General features: G+C 42.1%; 1 protein-coding gene across 1 annotated transcript in view; it reads left to right on the forward strand.

Annotated features, from left to right (window-relative positions):
• Nucleotides 1–16,529, forward strand: part of sh3yl1 (SH3 and SYLF domain containing 1) — a 180,782-nt gene extending 164,253 nt beyond the window's left edge. The window contains exon 9 of the mRNA XM_078541874.1: nucleotides 15,624–16,529. Within this exon, the coding sequence (XP_078398000.1) occupies nucleotides 15,624–15,826 (203 nt within the window). The 3' untranslated portion in view covers nucleotides 15,827–16,529. The remainder of the gene's footprint in view (nucleotides 1–15,623) is intronic.
• Nucleotides 16,530–22,707: the final 6,178 nt, after the last annotated feature.

The following is a 22,707-nucleotide window of genomic DNA, read 5'->3' on the forward strand; positions in this document are numbered from 1 at the left end:
AAAGATCCTTCCAGCACATCAACGCATGTTTTTGTTTCCAACACAGATTTGTAAGTAAAGCTTGTGAATGTTAGGAGTTTGAACCCATTCAGATAATAAATATGGTTAAATGACTGTGCTGCAGACCAATAATCTTAATGTGTATATCATGACATTTACATGCCAGAAGCCATCAGAACTTTACATAAATTATTTAGAAATAAACTAAATAAAAATAGTCATTTATGTAGATCTAATGGTGCTGGAGATTTTGGTGTCAGGCATGGAGAATATTCCAGAATTATTATTAAATATTGCCAGTGTTCTGGTCCATGTCCCACATTTCTGTGTTATTGAAATATCTGGTGAGCTGGAGTGAGGTTTCTGTGCATTTGTTTCAACGTCTTATACCTGCTGTTTATAAATGGATTCATGATATTGTTACATGAAGTAGTGAAGAAGTATTTCTCCCAGGAGAACAATTTGAAGGATGATACCATTTGTACAAAATGATGGATCAACTTTCATATAATCATAGAAGACACAAGGAGGCCAGTTGGCCCATGGTATCTGTGCAGCTCTTTGTTTATTTGTATAATCTTTTATGCAGAAAAATAAACTTGTATAATGGGAATCTGTGAAATTGTTGTAACACAGGTGGGGGCCCCAGAAGCACAAACATTGAGAAGTGCTACTCTAGGTCTCACTTTGCTTAACTGCTCTGCCTGGTGTTGTGTTGCATTCCCTTCTGACTGTTGCACTCCCATCACATGGTTTCGTTTCCCACCCACCTGTTCCACCATCCCCAGCCATTGTCCCGTGCTGCCCATAAGCAAAGGCATGGGAGTTTTACTGGTGCTTCTAAGATTGCGATGTCAGGGTTATTGATTTCATGGCAACTGTCCCTTTATTCAAGGACAAATTCCACTCGAGGTCATGAGTTTCTGAAAAGGGTCTTCATGTGACTGAACAGGCCAATTCTTGACCCACAGATCTTTGTGGTCATGGGGCAGAATGTCCCATGAGTTAGTGGGATCAGAGTGACGGATTTGCTTCTTTATCTTTCCTTCCCTACCGCCATCCTGCCTTATCAAGGCATTTGGGCTCGAAGCATGATGCAGCTTGATGGACAGGGTATCGCCATTTTTGAACAATTGGTAGCAAGCCCCTCCCAATCATTAATACCAATGCTGCTGCAATTCAAGGAGAGCTTCATAGTGTCTTTGATGCATTTTGTTTTTGTCCTTCCCTGGAATGTTAACCATTTGAGAGATGACAGAACAGGACCTGGTGATGGAGACAGTTTTAAGCCATCCGGACGCATAGTCCAATTCATCAGATGGATTTTGCAGGAGTTTTGCCTGAATGCTTGTGAAGCTAACTTCAAGAAGGGCATTAGTGTTTGCTTGACCGCCCTCCCATTAAATCCAGAGGATGTGACGGAGACATTGTTGATGGAATTTCTCTAATGCTCTTATGTGTCGCTGGTATACAGTCCGGGTCTCACTGCAGTTAAGGAACATGATGACAACAACAGCTCTGCACACTAGGACTTTTGTTGACTCGCAGAGGTCTTTGTTGTGAAACACTCACTGCCATAATTTGTAAAAATCTGAACTGGCACAGCTGATCCAGTGTTGGATCTCCTCATCAATGGTGGTCTTTTGAAAGAGATGGCTTGACTTGTGGCCTTCAATTCAGCTTCCAATTATCAATGCTTCAATACAGTTCCTGGGAACATAGATTGGTACTTAATTTTAATGGATTGCTGCCTTAAACTTGGACTCACCCTAATTTAAGAATTTACGTTTTAATCTAAATTCCCAGTGATTCAGTTTTAAACATTCCAAATCTGGCTTTTGTCTTACTCTGAAGTCACTTGAATGTAATTGAATTGCTTAACCTGTTGTCCTTTCCAAGATTCCGGACAAATGTGAGGTAATGCATTTTGGAAGGTCTAATACAGGTAGGAGTTATACAGTAAATGGCAGAACCCTTAAGTGCTTCGATGGGCAGAGGGATCTGGGTGTACAGGTCCACAGGTCACTGAAAGTGGCAACGCAGGCGGATAAGGTAGTCAGGAAGGCATATGGCATGCTTGCCTTCATCGACAGGGGTATTGAGTATAAAAACTGGGAAGTCATACTGCAACTGTATAGGACCTTGGTTAGGCCACACTTGGAATATTGCGTGCAATTCTGGTCGCCACATTACCAGAAGGCTATGGAGGCGTTGGAGAGAGTGCAGAGGAGGTTTACCAGGATGCTTCCTGGTCTGGAGGTTATTAGCTATGAGGAGAGGTTGGAGAAACTCGGATTGTTCTCACTAGAGCGACGGAGATTGAGGGACGACTTGGTAGAAGTTTACAAAATTATGAGTGGCATGGACAGAGTAGATAGTCGGAAGCTTTTTCCCAGGTTGGAAGAGTCAATTACTAGGGGACATGATTTAAGGTGAGAGGAGAAAACTTTAGAGGAGATGTGCGGGGCAAGTTTTTTACGCAGAGGGTAGTGAGTGTCTGGAATTCGCTGCCAGAGGAGGTGGTGGAAGCAGGTACGATAGTGGTGTTTAAAGAGGGAGCTTGACAAATACATGAACAGGATGGGAATAGAGGGATATGGACCCCGGAAGTGCAAAATGTTTTAGTTTGACAGGCAACATGATCGGCGCAGGCTTGGAGGGCCAAAGGGCCTGTTCCTGTGCTGTACTTTTTTTTGTTCTTTGTTCTTTGCTATATTAGTACTTTCAAAAAAAAATTCCCCATGTTAAAAGATATCTTATACTGTACGTTGAGTACAGCTTTAATTAGGTCAACAAGGTTAGGATTAAAATTAAATGAACCATATGTCAAGTTTTTTTATTCTTTCACAGGATATCGGTGTCGCTGGCTAGGCCAGCGTTTGTTGCCCATCCATAATTGCCCTTGAGAATATTGTGCAATGTTATTCATTAATTTATGTATTCTGGATGCCCCTTACAGTCAAATGGTTCAAAATGGCATATGTAATGCAGAGGGATTGTGGAACACAGTGGAAATCCAATACTTTGGTTGCTGTGTTTCAATTGAGACTGTTGTAAAACCTGTCTATACTAAAGTTAATAGTGGGCAGAAAGAAAGTGTATCTACCAGCGAGTTGAAAAATATTCATGGGGAATACATATTTTGTGTAATATTTTAAAACAATATGCACGTGCTTGTACTAACAGTTTCATGCCAAGTGCCAAACAGAAAATCCTTCCCCATCAGCGCATTAAGTTCATAACACAAAACACACAGTTTAGAAAGCCGGGCCTAGTGATAATTAAAAGGGCTTGTCCTGCTCTGTGTGGCCTCTGTTTATTTTCCAAACAAACAATTCAGTAATCACATCAAGACAACTAATTCTTTAATAGCCTCTTTAAACTGCCAATCAAATTGTGAACTTAGGCCCCCCTAACTCCCCCCCACTGCCCTTTCCATAAAATTGACTCCCACACTGCAGTTAACTCACTCAGAATAGTGTAAATAGAGTCTGTTTGAACTCAGCAGTTTTCAAATGGCCCTGCTGAGTTCAGGTTTCCCGCCTGTGGGATTCATGCCCTGCCCCCTCCCCCAACAGAAAAATGGAATCTGTCGGATATGGGGGAGGGACTTCCATATCCAGGTCCCATCCACCATTTAAGTCCTGCCTGCCACTTTTAAAGGTCTCTTTAGTCGACCCAACTCCGTGAAAATCCGACCCAACATTTCAGATCGCCCTGAAGAGCCATATGCACTTGAAACGTTAACTCTATTTCTCTCTCCACAGATACTGTCAGACCTGCTGAGATTTTCAGCATTTTCTGTTTTTATTTCGGGTCGAGGTCTCCATAGTTGCTGCCTGACCTGCTAAGCATGTCTAGCATTTTCGGGGTTTGTACCGTTTAACACCCTGGTGTTTTCCCATATTGACAGGGCTCTACAGTCTCTCTAATAACTGCAGCAATGTTTGATGTTCAGAAAGCATCCATTTCTCAAAGAAAATGATTCCCTTGAGGTCTGGATCCCTGCTGTCATCAGTCAGGATGAATTATGAGTTAAAACTCCAGACACCTGGTTCCTGTTCCTCCTCCTGCCATCATCACCTAATCCAGCTCATTCACATTCCATACATCACCCAGTATACTCCCAAAACCTAGTTGTCGGTTAGATGGAGGTGGGAGCTGCTGATATGTGTGAGGTTCTGTCTTGCTTGGTATGTATCAGTAGACCTAGAATCAGGTAGCTTCATGTGGCATTCCTAAAGAAAAGAATGTTACAGTTGTGTATCTAGTAGAACTTTTTGGACATTGTTTTCAGAAGAAAGATCGATCGGGGTTTCTACTGCAGTTTATGTTATAGAGCTAATGAGTGAGTAAGCAAATAGCATGGGGAAAAGGAGCATGGAAAGTTTACTACAAACCTTCAACTGGGAGCATGCTCCCTATTTTTCTATCCCTTCTCTCCTCAGTGGCCTAACTGCTGAGGATCATCAGGGCTGACTCCTCTGCAGGAAGCACAAAGGCAGATGGGAAGGCCTCATCTCTTAGGAGTTCTCTCCCTTGTTGAGCGTCGACTTCCAGAAGCTGCAAGTTTGGGGAGCAATTGAAAGTTGTCATGAGGGCATACAGCAAGAGCATGCAGTAATAGTAATTATGACTGTGTATCAAGGAAGTCAGAGGGAGAAGCATGTGAAGGAAGGAGCCTTCAGAAGAGGAAGCACAGCCCTGCTGCATAGTGAGAACCATTCGAAGTACAAGAAAATGTGTGAGGGAGGTGGTAGCTCAGTGTGTAATCTGTGCTTCACACATTCTGAATATCTTCTACTTTTTTCCTTGATTTATCTCAATATGCTTCTTATTGTCTGATATTAATGTTCTTCCTGAAATTTAACCATTTTGTGCTTTCCAGTTAAATACTTATGCAGGTTATTTGATTTCTTTACCTGTGTATGGTTGTTGCTTCTTTCTTATACCATTCCTCATTCTGTTCCTTTTATAAATACTGTTCATCTGTAATATCTTCCAGTTCTGATGAAAAATTGGTACACAAAGACATCTTGTCTGTCCACCTCACAGAAGCTAACTGGCCTGCTGAAAGTTTCCCATATTTGTTCGCATAATTTCTTTTTACTGAGAAGATTTGCCTTTGCTGTTGGACAGAATGAATCTCTTTAAACTGCTACAGCCTTAAGGCCTATAGCAGCATGTAATTTCTTACTCACTAGTGGAAAAGCACAAAGGCTTTTGATGCTGATGTTCAGTTGCAGACACTGGAAACAAAGGTGGATCAGCACACTAATGGTGCAGTGAATGCAAATACCACAACTCTCAATATCTACTCAGTGAAGGCTCCTGCTAAAGATTGGAGTTGTTTATTTTTGAATGGAGAGTAAATGCAACTCAGTTGAAGAAATCAAAAAATGAATGGACATATCACAGCATCAATAGGGAAATAAAAGAATAAAGTTTGAAAGCAAGATGGGAAATAGATGAAAGTGGTCTTCATAAATCTTCAGCATAGAAACAAACAGTAGGATAAACTACATGGATTTTTCACTCATGCCTTCCTAATTTTCTTTCGGATTTGTTTGGAAATAACATTTTTGAAGTTCAAAATATATTAGAATCATAGAATCTTACAGCACAAAAGAAGACCAATCATCCCATCAAGCCCATGCCAGTTCTTTGAAAGAGCTATCCATTTGGTGTGACTTTCCCCGCTCTTTCCCCATAACCTTTCACTTCAAGTATTTATCCATTTCCCTTTTGAAAGTTACCTTCATTACTTTGTATGTTTGAACCTAGCAAAATTACTTCCCATTAATTTTGAAAATTGGGCTGTGCAAAATAGATTTAAAGAAACCAGTAAAGCGTCTTCAAATATAACAGAGCTGGGAGCAATTATAACTTAGCTTTTTATTTTGGTGTTGAAATGTTAATATATCCTGAAAAGTTTTATGATGTTTATAAATAGGGTCTGTATACCCTACCTGAATTCAGTGTACCCAAGAGAATTATCTCTTATGTCACTTTCATCCCACACGATAACGTTATTGTTGAAAATGGTTGTTTGCTGGACTTTGTCCCATATAGCTGTTATTATTATAATGCATTTTTTAAAACTTCTAAAATAAGCAGTGCCTCAGGAGATAAACTGAAAGTGTTACTTCTGCAAGTAGAAACACATTGTTTTAATGCAAACAAAAGGAAAAGGCTGACCACATCTAAGGAGTGGCATAGGCACCAATAATGGAGTGATTAAAACCTGGTATGTACAAGACTCCAGAACTGGAGGAATGCAGAAATCTTGGAGGGTTGTAGGCCTGAAGGAGGAAGAGATGAAACCAAGGGGGGAATTGGAAACAAGGATGAGAATTTTAAAATTTAGGCATTGCAGGATGGGAGTCAATGGGTTTCATTATATATTTCTACCTTTCTTGTAACACTTCTACTTGCACAGTTTCTCAGTATGGGTGACAGTTGCAGGCAGACTCAGCATATATCCAACACAAAACCAAGATTGGGAACTCGGAGAGGAATCTTATCAGTTGCACAGAGGAGCCTTTTGAGGTGTTAGCATGGGGAATTTTTGAAAGTTCCACTTTAGGTTGTCTACCTGATGCACTTCCGCCTCCTAACAATCTTGCCAGATGGATCAGGCTGGCACAGCCAATTAGTGATAACTGCCCATTTGCTGGCAGATTGGCGATGCCACTAGGATCTTCCTGAGTCCCTGACGGCAAATGGGCAACTCACTGAGGCTGGTGATTGAAGGCAGCCTCACGGCAGTAGGCTAAGGGAACTAGTGAGGCTTCCTTTTCATTTCTTCCCCCTCCCACTCCCGGAGTGATTGGCGGCAGAGGATTACAGCTTCGGCTGCAAGCAATCCTGTCGTGGGGCTCCCAATCCATAATTATGGCCTGGTAGCTCTGGCCACACTTACTTTAACCATTTTCCGAAGTCTTCTGAGGATGCCGCCTTCTTGAGGCGCCCTCTCAGTCCTCCACCTTTTGTAGTCCCCAACTCTCCTGATGGAGCTGCCAACCACCCACAACACTGGGCGTTCCACTGGGCGTCCCTCCCACACACCCTGCCTGCCATCCCTATTTGGACGGGACTCGCCCAGGCGTCCTGTTAATTGGCTGGCTCTGGGAAGACCGTGTAGGCAGACGGAATTCAGATGCCATCAGTGCTGAGTGGTCCTGAAGCCTGAGAATTTTTTTAATTGGTAAAATTCCATTCTAAATACCCCAATTCTTATATGTATTTCTAAATGTTGATGAATCTTATATTTCCCACAGTGACTCTAAGTTCATCTATATTCTCAGTACTTTTAATTTCCCATAAACACATTAGTTTTGTAACACAAATGCTTGGTTGGCTTAATTAGGTTCTTTTCATTGTTTGTTTTAGGGTCAGATTTAGTGATATTCCATCATGGAACGAAACATCTGTTCCAGCTGAGTCGGTAGTTAGGAAGGCAAATGCAATGTTGCCATTTATTTCGAGAGGACTAGAATATAAAAGCAGGGATGTGCTGCTGAGGCTTTATAAGGCTCTGGTCAGACCACATTTAGAATATTGTGAGAAATTTTGGGCCCTGTATCTCAGGAAGGATGTGCTGGCCCTGGAGAGGGTCCAGAGGAGGTTCACGAGAATGATCCCAGGAATGAAAGGCTTAACATATGAGGAACGTTTGAGGACTCTGGGTCTATACTCGATGGAATTTAGAAGGATGAGGGGGGATCTGATTGAAACTTACAGAATACTGAACGGCCTGGATAGAGTGGACGTGGGGAAGATGTTTCCATTAGTAGGAGAGGCTAGGACCCGAGGACACAGCCTCAGAGTAAAGGGAAGACCTTTTAGAACAGAGATGAGGAGAAACTTCTTTAGCCAGAGAGTGGTGAATCTATGGAATTCATTGCCACAGAAGGCTGTGGAGGCCAGGTCATTGAATGTATTTAAGACCGAGATAGATAGGTTCTTGATTGGTAAGGGGATCAAAGGTTACGGGGAGAAGGCGGGAGAATGGGGTTGAGAAACTTATCAGCCATGATTGAATGGTGGAGCAGACTCGATGGGCTGAATGGCCTAATTTCTGCTCCTATGTCTTATGGTCTTATGGTCTTTCCACCTCCTCACAGTAGTGTCACAATAGATGTTTCTCTTCCTTAAGGCAAACATCTCTGGTCTTATCAGCGCATATTTTTATATAAAAGCAAAAAACTGCGGATGCTGGAAACCCAAAACAAAAACAAAAATACCTGGAAAAACTCAGCAGGTCTGGCAGCATCTGTGGAGAGGAACACAGTTAACGTTTCGAGTCCATATGACTCTTCAACAGAACTAAGTAAAAATAGAAAAGAGGTGAAATATAAGCTGGTTTAAGTGGGGTGGGGGGTGGAGAGAAGGTAGAGCTGGATAGAGGGCCAGTGATAGGTGGAGATGGCCAAAAGATGCCTTAGACAAAAGGACAAAGAGGTGTTGAAGGTGGTGATATTATCTAAGGAATGTGCTAACTAAGGGTAGAAAGCAGGACAAGCAAGGTACAGATAGCCCTCGTGGGTGTGGGGTGGGGTGAAGGAATCAAAATGGGCTAAAAGGTAGAGATAAAACAATGGATGGAAATACATTTAAAAATAATGGAAATAGGTGGGAAAAGAAAAATCTATATAAATTATTGGAAAAAAAATGGGGGCTCGGAAAGGGGGTGGGGATGGAGGAGAGAGTTCATGATCTAAAATTGTTGAACTCAATATTCAGTCCAGAAGGCTGTAAAGTGCCTAGTCAGAAGATGAGGTGCTGTTCCTCCAGTTTGCGTTGAGCTTCACTGGAACAATGCAGCAGGCCAAGGACAGACATGTGGGCATGAGAGCAGGGTGGAGTGTTGAAATGGCAAGCGTCAGGGAGGTCTGGCTCATGCTTGCGGACAGACCGAAGGTGTTCTGCAAAACGGTCACGCAGTCTGCATTTGGTCTGTCCAATGTAGAGGAAACCGCATTGGAAGCAACGAATGCAGTAGACTAAATTGAGGGTAGTGCAAGTGAAATGCTGCTTCACTTGAAAGGAGTGTTTGGGCCCTTGGACGGTGAGGAGAGGGGAAGTAAAGGGGCAGGTGTTGCACCTTCTGCGGTTGCATGGGAAGGTGCAGTGGGAGAGGGTTGAGGTGTAGGGGGTGATGGAGGAGTGGACCAGGGTGTCCCGGAGAGAACGATCCCTGTGGAATGCCGCCGGGGAGGTGAAGGGAAGATGTGTTTGGTGGTGGCATCATGCTGGAGTTGGCAGAAATGGCGGAGGATGATCCTTTGAATGCGGAGGCTGGTGGGGTGATAAGTGAGGACAAGGGGGACCCTATCATGTTTCTGGGAGGGAGAGGAAGGTGTGAGGGCGGATGCGCGGGTGATGGGACAGACACGGTTGAGGGCCTGTCAACCACCGTGGGTGGAAAACCTCGGCTAAGGAAGAAAGAAGACATGTCAGAAGAACTGTTTTTGAAAGTGGCATCATCAGAACAGATGCATCGGAGGCGAAGGAACTGAGAGAATGGGATGGAGTCCTTACAGGAAGCGGGATGTGAGGATCTGTAGTCGAGGTAGCTGTGGGAGTCGGTAGGCTTGTAATGGATATTGGTGGACAGTCTATCACCAGAAATTGAGACAGAGAGGTCAAGGAAGGGAAGAGAAGTGTCAGAGATGGACCATGTGAAAATGATGGAGGTGTGGAAATTGGGAGCAAAATTAATAAATTTTTCCAGGTCCAGATGAGAGCATGAAGCAGCACCGAAGCAATCATCAATGTACCGGAGAAAGAGTTGTGGGAGGGGGCCGGAGTAGGACTGGAACAAAGAATGTTCCACATACCCCATAAAGAGACAGGCATAATAACGGGGGCCCATGTGGGTACCCATGGCCATTATTTGGAGGAAGTGAGAGGAGTTTAAGGAGAAATTGTTCAGTGTGAGAACAAGTTCAGCCAGACGGAGGAGAGTAGTGGTGGATGGGGATTGTTCCGGCCTCTGTTCGAGGAAGAAGCGGAGAGCCATCAGACCATCCCGGTGGGGGATGGAGGTGTAGAGGGATTGGACATCCATGGTGAAGAGGAGGCGGTTGGGGCCAGGGAACTGGAAATTGTTGATATGATGTAGGGTGTCAGAGGAATCACGGATGTAGGTGGGAAAGGACTGGACAAGGGGAGAGAGAATGGGGTCAAGATAGCAAGAAATGAGTTCCGTGGGGCAGGAATAGGCTGATGCGATCGGTCTGCCGGGACAGTCCTGTTTGTGGATTTTGGGTAGGAGGTAGAAGCGGGTCGTCTGAGGTTGGGAGACTATCAGGTTGGAAGCTGTGGAAGAAAGATATATTTTTTGTATATATGGTCAGTCCTCTAACCCTGGGAACTTGGCAGCTCTGACATGTCTTCCTGAATTATCAATTGTGGTACCAGTACATCTGTTTCTTTCTTTCTTGTAATAGTGTCCTTTTGTTCTAAGGTGCTTTGATTTGGATGTTATCTGTCATGTTATCATACAAGAGCTGAGATTTAGCATTTCTGCACTCTCATGTAATTAACTGCTAAGGAAGGACTCATGTAATTAACTGCTAATGAGCATTCCTAGACCTTCAGAATCTCTGCTGCAATTTGCCAAGGTGAACCCATCTCATAGTCACCATTACTTTGTTATTTCCTAACATTTTATTGCTCAGTATATTTTATTTTCCAATATCATGTATACCATCAGAAGAAGTACTGAGCAGAGTGGATACACTGTATTAGAGCAAAAAAAATTTTTAAATCAATGAATAAGTCACTCGGGGCTACTTTTATGCTCATGTTACTTGCTAATCAATAGTACTAGGAGAGGCCTGAAAACATCAAACTCTTCTGTAAATGGTGGAACAAAATAAAGGGAAGGGATGAATACATTTAAAAGGGCATTATCTACATGGAGAAGTTGCGGACTTTTTTTTGGTTTAATGTCAGAACCACCATGTTAGCTTTGCCAGTGATGACGCAACTAAACTGCACGATTGAGGGTGAAATTGTTGGAGGCAAAATTCCTGCTGTCAATTAATTTGATGCAATAGTCAGTGTGAGTGCAAAATACGATCATCTTTAAAAATTCATAATTCTATAAATCGGCATAATTGGAATAACCAACTTAACAATACTGAACATTAAATTAAATGATCAAGTTCAGCGTGCCAAAGTATGGCAGCTAGTGTTGCTTTCATCTCCTAAGCAGGCTTAACCAATATAATATTATTGCTTTAAATGTCACTATTTCACTATAACTGGATTGCTTGATATGTTTTAAACAATCTGGAACGTGAAATTTGCTCCAGTAGAGTATAACTACAGTGCGTGGGTTTTCCCCTTTTAAAAACTGAGTCGTATCAACTTTATAAACATGGTAATCATTTAATTTATTTTTTTATTTCCAACTTTTCCACTCTTAACCTCTTCTTAAAATATTCGAATTGTTTAAATTGAGTGACATGCATCTGTTTCCCATTTACATTGTATTTACAGTCTGCTTGACAGAGGTTGAATGATATATTAGTTTAGACAAGAGTTGAGTGAAGTTCAATAATAAATGGCCTAGAATTTGCTGGAGCAGGGCATCTTGTGCTTTCAAAGTTGAATTTTATCTTCCCTGTAAGCTGCTTGAAGTGGGAGTTGATAATGCCAATGACATATCTGGACCCTTGGTGAATGAAAGGACCGATTACCTATCCTCTTAAACAGAAATTTAAGAATTGAGAAAGAAACAGAGGAATTACTGATAAGGATGGTGAGTTAAAATCAAATCAGGTATATGATGAGAAATAGAGAGAAAGACAAATTGGTTTAAGATACAAAGGAAAAGTTTAAAGAAATGTTTAATTTTAAAAACCTCTAATGCCAATTTAATACCTGTAGGAATGAGACTCCACAGTTTAAATTGTTCACTCCCTGGGCCAGAGAGATTGAGTAACCATTGCAGGAACATAAATCTTGTCATTAAAAAGGTAGTTACATTGTTACATACTAGCCCTAACTTTCTATGATAAGTTTAATTGGCAATTATTATCCAAATGCAGCAATTTCCAAAAACCTGTGGAAGTTAATGATGGAGAGGTGCAAATTATCTAGCAATTTACAGTTTGAAATTCAAAGGCTATCCTTTCGTCCCTTGTGGCATCTGAATTCCTCTAGATATAAACTGCCTTATGAACACGCCTTGCCACCTTCAGAGGTTTGCATACGTGAACCCCCAGGACTCTCTTTTCCGGCAGCCGCTTTTAAAATTGCACTATTTAATTCATAATGCCTCTTGTCAATTTTTCTTCCAAAATGCATCACTTCACACTTAACGCTGCATTAAATTTCAACTGCCAGGACCTTGCTCGTTTCACCGGTCTATGTGTGCTTGAAGTCTGCTACTATCCTCCCCACTGTATAATACATTACCAAGTTTTGTGCTATCTCTAATTTTATTTCAAATTTCCAGCACCTGCAGTATTTTGCTTTTGTATTAGAGTTCACTATGGCTGTTTGCTGTCTCACAGCCAATTTCTTATCCACACAGCTACTCTCCCTTTAATCGCATAGCCAATTGGCAAGATTGGATCAATTGGCAAGATTTGCTGCACAAATGAATTGCATATTTTTGGAAAGAAGCAACACTTATTCCATTGCAAGCAATTTTTATTTAAAGCCTGTCAGCTCAAGTTAAATAACTTTTAATGTACACATTGAAAATAGAGAAATTACATTGGCAAGCAAAGTAAAATTTTAGAGAAGGAATAAAAAAAAGCACACTTGATCTAGAGTCATAAATATAATGCAATAGGGAATTCAATAGAAACGTAGTTCCCCAGGGAGTGGTTAGAATATGGAACTCACTTTCACAAGAATCGGTTCATGCATTTAAGGTGAAGTTAGATAAACATATGAGGGAGAAAGGAATAGAAGGATATGGGTTAGAAAAAGAAGGGTGGGAGGCAGCTCATGAGGAGCTTAAATGCCAGCATGGACCTGTTGGACAAAAGGCCTCTTTCTGTGCAATAAATACCTTGTAATGTGGATGCCCAATAAAATTTATCTATGTAATGTTGGCTTAAACTATTTGCCTCTGATCTAGAGATTAGCAGTCCTTCAGATTTTAGCACAATCTGGTACCTGTTTGACATGAACAATGATAGTCTAGATAGCCAATTCTTCTTCTTTAAATCCCCAATATCCCTGAAAAATAGTCTTTCCTACTCTGTAATTGATATGCAGAGACTGATTTAAAACCATCTTTCAATGTGTTCTGGCTTGGCAGCATCCCTGGTTATTGATTATTGTGAACTCATCAACGTTGCAAAAATGAATGAAGGGATATTCCTGCACATTTTAATGAGCAAATATGTGAGAGCACGGAACCAGACCAGAGATTAGAGGGAATAGTAAAATAGACAGCAGAATAGACAACATCTTTGGACAATATTTTATCAACAGTATTATTATTAATAATAATAATCAAACACTGCATGCAGTTCCCGGCTCCAGTTTGCAAGATGAGTTGCCTTCTCTATAAATAGTAATTTTTTGAAATGTGTTTTGAGATTTGTGACAGTAAATTTCCAATCAGAATCTTAGGCCAGAATTTTCCAGCCCTTCATGATGGCAGGATCGTCCGGTCCTGCCAATGTGAACAGAGATTTTATTGGTTCGCCGACCTCACTGCAGGGGAACATGCCGTGGAGGGGGCGGGGCGGTGGGTTGGGAAATCCCGGCCTTACTTGTTTACCTGTATTTCGTACAATAAGAAGCTCAGAACTTATAAATGTTGCATTCAATAAAAGGCTCATAGGCCTTGACTTGTTTCAGTTAGTGAAAAGAAGATTACAAAAGAAATATCATTTGGCCCTTTCAAATAATGACAGACATGAAAAACGGTGTAAACTTGTTCATTTCACCTCACATATGAGAGCCAGAGGAGTACAAAATTGATACATCGCAAGCCAGAGATTCAAAAAAAAAAATTACTTTGATCTCCCCCTCCTGCAGTGACTTTTGTGTTTTAATTACTTGATGGAACACTATTTTCTGTAGGGCAGAAATTTTCACCCGACCTGCTCAAGCGTGAAATGACGCACATTGACGTCGGCTGAGCCTGCTGATGTCAACATGCAGTCACTCAATAGTTCAGTCAGTGGGCGCACACTGGAGTCAGTGTGCCCACCTACAATTAAAAGGCCTGTTAAGGCATTAAATAATCAATTAAATTAAATTTTTAACTGCCCATCCAACCTAATGGTTGGCGGGCAAGCAAAAAGGCCATGCGGTCTTTGCATGCTTTTGGAAACCTCATCCACGGACGGGATGAGGTTTCCAAAAGCAAATAATAATAAAATAAGGGTTTTAGAATGTACTTAATAACATGTCCCTGTTCATGTGACAGTCACATGTAATATTTTATTACATTTTTATTTTCACTTTTTTTAAAACGCTTCATCTCCCCGAGGCAACTCCATGCCTCAGGGAAATTATACAGCGCTCACTTACGCACATGTGCGAAGTTCGCGCTCGCCTGCTCACCCTCATCCCACCCGCCCACACAGGCAGCGTTTAGAGCTGCTGCTCGTGTTTCACGCTGGGTAGGCCTTAATTGGCCCACCAGCGTGAAATCGCAGTCCAGTCCCAATTGCGGGCAGCGATTGGCTTCCTGCCCGCCCCTGCCGAGCCCACCCTCCAAGGGCAAAATTCTGCCCATAATGTGTTTGTCACTTTCATGGTCATTGGTGTAGTACAACTGGCCTACAGTGTACTATCCAGTTGGTTTCCTGGAACTTGCAATTACCTTCATAGTCAAAACAATCTTCACTTAGGGTGAAATCAAGCTGTGTGATATTAGTGTACTGTCAGTTCCACATGATATCTCCCCGTCCAATATATTAATTAAGACTTTTTATATTTAATAAGAGCGATTCATTCAGCTCGATTTGAATGCTAATATCATCCAGACTAAATTTATCATCTTAAAAATCTCCCATGAGTCCCACCTCTAGTGACCCCAGTATATTCTGTGCCTGCAAGATGCATGCTTACAATACTTCTCAGTATCAGAATTGAAGCTCACAGAGTGTTTCAACCTGCTTTTATGGTCTTAAAAGGTTGCAGAAAAGCTTCTTTTGCCAAGGTAAAAGCTTCCTTCTTAGTAAAAGGCAACTTTACTTTGATAAAAGCAAAAAACTGCGGATGCTGGAAATCCGAAACAAACAAAAATACCTGGAAAAACTCAGCAGGTCTGACAGCATCTGCGGAGAGGAATATAGTTAACGTTTCGAGTCCATATGACTCTTCACCCGAACTTTGATACTTCAATCTTCAGCCAAGTGACTGGCCACTCCTGCATCTTCCCGCGTCACCATTCCCCCTCAACTCCTTCTTATATTTTTCCACCGCGCCCACCCCTCACTGCCCCAACACCCCAGCTATGACGAGACTGGTGTGGACAAATAAAATTACCTGATCCCAGCAATTCGGGCAGGATCAGGCACACTACTGTGCAGCTATAGGCCCACTTCATGTGCTGGTGAACTGGGTGGGATTGTGGATTTTGCAACTCCATTTTGTTCATGTAATTATAATTACATTTGTTTCCTGCCTAACAGAAAGTCCATGGGAAATGCCTTCAATTGTGACAGCGTTACACTCATTTGAGGGACAAGCACCAGGTGATCTGAGTTTCCAAGCAGGTGATAAAATCACTGTGACATCCCGAACTAATTCCCAGTTTGACTGGTGGGAAGGAAAACTCCGAGGAAATGTTGGCATTTTTCCAGCCAACTATACATCTGTTTCTCAAGACTATTGATTGTGAATCACACATGTAATATTGCCAAATGTTGCCCTTTGGTTTGTTGAGATTTATAATATTTACTAGAATTGTATGAACAAATTTGATCCTTAAATACACACAATAAAATAGACACCTATGTAATATTTAAAGTTATAACAATATTTTCATATAAGCCAAAAGTTCAGAGCCCAAGGAGGTTCATCAATATCACATAAAAGTCAAGATTAGGTTGCTCACCATTGACACTTTTATTACTTCAATATCTATTTTCTAGAACATGTATATACAGTTTTTACAATTAAATTGATACTTTTTGAGCATCATCTGTTACATCTATATAGAACCAAAGAGTACTCAGGAGAAAAGCACACTCCTTTGTGACAGTAAAATTATATTTAAGTTAGAATGAAAGGTTTGTATACAGAGTATATATTAAATCTAATTCTGTAAAGTTTAATCAAAAAAATGTGATTTTCAATCATTCAAGAGCAATAAAATAAAAGATTGCCAAAAATGTAGAAATAATTCTGCCAATTTATAACCTATAACCTACAATTACCGAGGTCTAGTTTGAAAATTCTTACTGCACTTTTTTTCGTTTAGAATATAGAATTTTGGTGATGGATTATTGCAAAATGATTTTAAGGCAGAAACCTGAATAACTATATTAACAAATGGAACTTGGATTGCAATAAAATGGAATGATAAAAATCATAAATGTTTGCAGAAGTAATTAATTATCATCAGAATAAGAGAGTGTGTGTGTGTGCATGTGTGTGATCGCGTTTCAAAAATTAAGTGCTGCTTTTATCTATCTCGTATTCCTGTACTTAAGGCATTCAAGTTTATTTCCCCTCATTTAAAGCATCCCTTTTTGTGCTTTGAAAGTAAAGAAAAATATGAGGGTCTCTGCTGATTCAGTGTGAGGCCTGCATTTCAGATTCTGGCACTTGGATTTGAATTCAGGATAAAAACCGTTCACACTGCCAAGTGAGATTGGTCAGCCTTAATAAATTTCAAGTAATCATGCAACCGTGATTGTAATTGCTTTCAAATTCCCCTGTGTCGAATCCCTTGCAAATATTGACACACTTGCAATGACCCCCAGGCCTTATGTCCAAAAGACTGTGTCAGATACTCAAATAAAAACAGTTGCATCATTTCGGGTTAGGGTTGATGCAAGTGTTATAATATAGCAAATATTATTTTATTAGTCTCCAACAGAAGTAACATACCATTAAGTCAATACAGGAAACCTGATAATCTTGAAATCCAGGGAGCCCTTTGGAAAACCTAAAACAAAAACAGAATTACCTGGAAAAACTCAGCAGGTCTGGCAGCATCGGTGGAGAAGAAATCAGTTAACGTTTCGAGTCTTCATGACTCGAAACGTTAACTGATTTCTTCTCCACCGATGCTGCCAGACCTGCTGAGTTTTTCCAGGTAATTCTGTTTTTGTTTTGGATTTCCAGCATCCGCAGTAGCTTTTAGCTTTTTGTTTTTACCGTTGGAAAACCTATCGTTTCTTACACAAACATTATCCCTGTACATAATTCTGCACTAATTAGAAGTGATAATCTCACTCCAAAAGAATCACAAGAAGGCCTTTGTGAAATTGGAAACCATCACGTTGGTACTGTCTCCATTCTGTCTCATTGTCTATTTTGGACATTTTTGCGTTTTCTGAAGAATCCTGCTTCGGACACCATGGGAAAAATTTTCCCCTCGTTGGGGCAGTGCGGGCGTGGGCAGGCGCGCCTCCAATTTGCGCCCTCGGTCGGGGGCGCACCGCCATTTTACGTGGGCAGGCCAATTAAGGCCCACCAGCGTGATGTCTGCCAGGAAGCGCTATGCACTCCCTGTGTGGGCGAGGATTCCCTCAGCCGGGAGTGCGCTTTTTCGTGCATGTGCGCAAAAGAGCACAGAGATCTCCCTGAGGCTAAGTGCTGCCTCAGGGAGATCAGCTCCGATTTAAAACTTTTAATAAACATGTTTAAACATTTTCCTTGCCATGTCCCCCCATGTGACACTGTCACGAGTTGGGACATGTCCATAAGTTTTATTGAGACCTTTCTTAAAAATTTAAATACCCTCATGAAACCACATCCCGCCTGTGGATGAGGTTTCATGCTTTTTCCGAAGCCCGCCAGGGCTCCCGGCCTGCCTGCCAACCTTAAGGTTGGACGGGCAAGTCCATTAAAGACCTTAATTAGATTTTCAATGGCCTGAATAGGCCGTTGACAGGTCAGCAGGTGCACAGCTAACTCAGCTGTTCCCCCGCCGACCTGAAAATGGAAATGTCGTGGGGTGACGTAGGGAGTTCCACCCGATGTCATCTCGCATCATTTACGTGTCGGCGAGCGGGCCCCGCCCCTGTTGGCTGACCAGAAGATCTTGCCCCATGAAGTAGGCCTCGTAGCCTAGAGTGTTGTTAGGGACTAGAGATAGTTTAAAGGAGTTGCACGTGTGGGTGTTAGGAATAAGCTATAGCTTTAGGTTTAAGTTTGAGTTTAATTCATATTTCTGTATTTGTGTGTTAAGGGACCCTGAGTTTTAGTTCCACTTTAAACTGATGCATCTGGGGGGTTTGATTGTATGCCTGCATCCTAATGAGGTTTCATGACTCTTGAAGTAGAGAAACTATGCTGTTGCCTAGCAACAGAGGGGCCCACAGACAAAGAGAAACAGAAAGCAAAACAAAAACAAAAATACCTGGAAAAACTCAGCAGGTCCGACAGCATCTGCGGAGAGGAACACAGTTAACGTTTCAAGTCCGCATGACTCTTCAACAGAACTCTGTTGAAGAGTCATACGGACTCGAAACGTTAACTGTGTTCCTCTCCGCAGATGCTGTCGGACCTGCTGAGTTTTTCCAGGTGTTTTTGTTTTAGATTTCCAGCATCCGCAGTTTTTTGCTTTTATCCTAGAAACAGAAAGCAGTTGAGTTCATTGGTGATTATGCTCTAAGATGAAGGAAGCAGTATAAGTCTCTCTCTATATATACTAACAGATTGCTGAGGAAAATGAGTCTAAGAATCTTAGATGAGTTGCTTTAAAGTTAAAGTAACTGAATGTCGAGGGAGTTCTGGATCTCAAAGGAGATACGAAGTTGTCAGCAGTCTACTGGGAGAGAAGATTGCAGGGAGCAGGTCCTAAAGTCAAAGGACAAGGATAGGTATCTGGAACAAGATCCTATTCAGTGGAAGTAAAAGCAAGGAGCAGAGGAAAAGGCTCCAAATTAAACAGAGAAAACTGCAGGAAGCAGACTTAAAGCAAAATATGCTTACGAGAAGCCAAGGAGACAACCAAAGGTCTGTAACTCTTTACTATGAGCATGTGAAGCAGTGGTGTTCTGTTGGCATGGCTAAGTATCTGAAAGAGCATGGAAGGTGAAGCTTGAACGCATGTGGCGATCCAGGAGGTGGTCCTTTGTGACAGGCGTCCAAGAGAAAGTGCTGTCTGGGAGAAGATTCCAAAGTGAGTTCTTTGAAAGTGGAGATTGGAAATCCTCGTGTGAAAGGTGCAGTTCAGTGAGACCAATTAGCTCATGGTGCGACAAGTGTCTGGGGGGAAGCTTATGACCAATCTGTTTGGAGTGACATCTGTCACTTGGTTTCAGAGTGTGATGTGTTGACCACAGGTCACCTACTGGTTAACATGTACTGTATACTTACTGTGAACATTAGAGTATAAAATAGCTTATGTAACTTGTGTTATCTTTACAAATCTGTATAAATGTGTAAAGGTATAGCTGTGGGTGATGGAATATTGTAATATAGTTCATCTTGTTCAATTAATGTTTTATTCTTTTGTTAAAAGTTCATCAGCTGACTCCTGTGACTCTGTTCAGTAGCCACACTCCACGTTTCTAAACAAAAAATAAAAGTTACGATCTATCATGCCAGGTTCCACCCTGGTATCTGACTTGTCCAGTTGTAACATCAGCTGGGATCATAAGAATATGTTAACAAGTCTTTATTAACAACTCAACTATGTACATATTTACATTACAGGGTACAGGTATGGAGCCGACTCCAATCTAGGTCTTTACCCAACTCTGTCCATTTCTATGGAGAGAATGACAGGTTTAATGTTTCGAGTCCATATGACTCTTCTTCAGAGTTAAAGGGAAGTAAAAATATGGTGAAATATATACTGTTTAAGGAGGGGGGGAGGTGGGGTGGAACAGGTGAAGCCGGATAGAAAGCCAGCGATAGGTGGAGGCAAAGGAGAGATTGCAAAAGGTGTCATAAACAAAAGGTCAAAGGGTTGCTAATGGTGGTGGTACTGGCTAAAGGAGGTGCTAATGATGACATTAGGAGTGGAAAGTAGAATGGTGATAATGGCCAGACCAGGGTAAGCACTCTGGAAAGTGACAGATGGCCATAGTGTGGGTAGGGTGGGGGGAGGGGACCGTGGTGGGTAAAAAAGATCGAAATAGGCTAAAAGCTGGGGATAGAATGTTAACTCTGTCTTTCTCTCCACAGATGCTGACAGACCTGCTGAGTTTTTCCAACTTTTTTTGTTTTTGTTTCAAATTTCCAGCATCCGCAGTATTTTGCCTTTATCTGTCCACCTCCAGACTGACTCTAGCCTATGTGTGTCCTTGCATCACGGTGTGGGTGGTACTGTACTCAGCTCCACATTAACCCCTTATGTACCAGACCCTACTACTACACCTCCCCTAATTCTTCAATTACTTTAGTTTACTTCCAAGTCTTACATTATTATAAGCCTTGCGCATTAACCTTATTGTTACAACCTTGATGCTATTCTAACAATTTTGCTATTACGGTATTAACATTAACAACATTAAGGACTTGAAGGGGGGAGATGGGGTAGTGAGAATGTTGATAAAGTTAGAGGTTGAGGCGGTCCGAAGGCCTTATAACCCTTCCATATCTCATTCGCCGTTCTGTTGAGAAAGTGGTATGCTCTGGTGTTGCTTGTTCTTGCTGTTGGTTTGGAGGTCAGACTGGCATTTGGGTATGATTTCATCCGTTTCTTCTATTGCTTGATGTTAAATCACACCTGGTTGGCCTGGCTGGCTTGGTGGTGTATGGTTGTTGTTCCTCTTGTTCATTTCTTGCAGAGTGGATGAAAATGGTATTTATCTACTTGCCGGTGTTTTTTCTTCTTTGTTTTCCATCTAGGTTGTCTGGAAGCTCACTGATGTTGAGGAAGAGCAGTCCTGTGGCAAGAAGAAGATTGAGTAGCCTGCTGAGCTCTGCTTTTCGTTGTTGATAGCGCGCAACTGCTACCAGGTTCCAACATCCCCTGTGGCTTTGACACGTTGATTGAAAGTGGTTGTGTGTGCATGGTGGTTGGTGTTCTACTGTACCATCATAGTTGGAGGTAGAGGCTCCTCAGACTGTTGATTCTACTCTGCTACCAGAGGCGCAATGGTGATCTCATGTGAGGGAGGTTGGTCAGACCATTGGAGACTTTCCAGGATCTGGAATAATGATGGATAAACCTGCTCCACAAAAAAAGAGATCACAGGTAAAATCAGAGTCTGAATATTTTTTAGTGTTTGAGGACTCAGTACCATGCTGTTCTGGCTGACTAATGACTGTGGTAGTTTTGACACCTTCCACCGGCTGGAGAAGATCAGGGCTATGCAGGCATCTCTGCTCAGAAGAGAGAAAAGCTGATTGCGGACAACATACATCAGCTCAAAAATCTGTCTGTTGCCAAACCTCAGTGGTTCAAGGATCATGCCAAGGACCAGGAGTTGGACTACCCCTGCCCCATACAGTGGAATAGAGTGTCTGTCGTTAGAATTCAAAGGCCTTGGAGCCATGGTTCCTTGTCTGACAGAACTGTCACATTGGCACCTGAAACTAATTTAAAATTTATTAGGTGACCATTTACCAGGATATCAGTATTCCAAAATGAAGAACCGCATTCTCTGATGTCGCCCAAGAAGAATGGCTGTGTGTCTTCTGGGCCTTCATCTCAAGCTCATGGATGACCTTTGGGATGTCTTTGCGGTGCTGGGTTCATGACTTGCGCAGTTTACCAAAGTGTCCCTGTCTGGAAGCATTGGGCAGTACTCACAGCACACAGATCTTTCTTGTGAGGGCGCTTCATACCACAGCGCTGCTGGGCAGTTCAGGGGTTGCTTTCCCAGACTTGGGTGGCCCCTGCATTTTTATGACCTGGTATGGTGGACTGAGGATTGGTTTCTGCCCCATGAAGTGTTCTCCCCCCTTAGGTTGGTTCTGTGTTGTTCACGTAGCTCAGACAATCTAAGTAGCTGGATAGCCTTGTCGAGGGTAAGATCATCTTTAGCTTGTAGGAGGTCAGGGAGTGAGTCGTCTGCAACACCCACCATGATTGTGTCTCGGATGAGCTCAGACTTTAACTCTCCACATTCAGATACTTCTGTCATCCTTTAGAGATCGTTAATGAAGGAATCAACAAGTTCCCCGAGGAGCTGGACTTTCTTATTAAATTTAGCTCTCTCCAGTATTTTATTGGATCTGAAGCTGAAATAGATGTGGAAAGATTTTTGAGAACCCTGCTGCACCATTCTTTTACAGCTCACTTCCAAAATTCTCTGACTTTTAAAGAAACATGCAGCAGCTCACAGAGCTCTGCAAGTTGCTACAACAGCACAGTTCAACTGCTGTGCTCCTCAATCCAACTCAGACCCTCTCAGACCCACAAAACCCATCTCGATTCCTCTTTAGAGAATGCAGAACACTGAGTACTCCAAGGCCTCAAACCCGTCGAACCCTTACTGCATTGCAACCTGAGACATGGCTTGCCACTCTGTCACTTGCAACGCAACGCTTAGGCCACCAAGCCTGTGCCAGCCAAACCCTTTCCTCCCATGCCGCACACAGATCAGCACCTGCCCCTCACAATCATTAAGATCCATGAAGTTCACG

Source organism: Cetorhinus maximus, chromosome 5 (assembly GCF_964194155.1).
Source record: "Cetorhinus maximus chromosome 5, sCetMax3.hap1.1, whole genome shotgun sequence".
NCBI classification, from domain to species: Eukaryota; Metazoa; Chordata; class Chondrichthyes; order Lamniformes; family Cetorhinidae; genus Cetorhinus; species Cetorhinus maximus.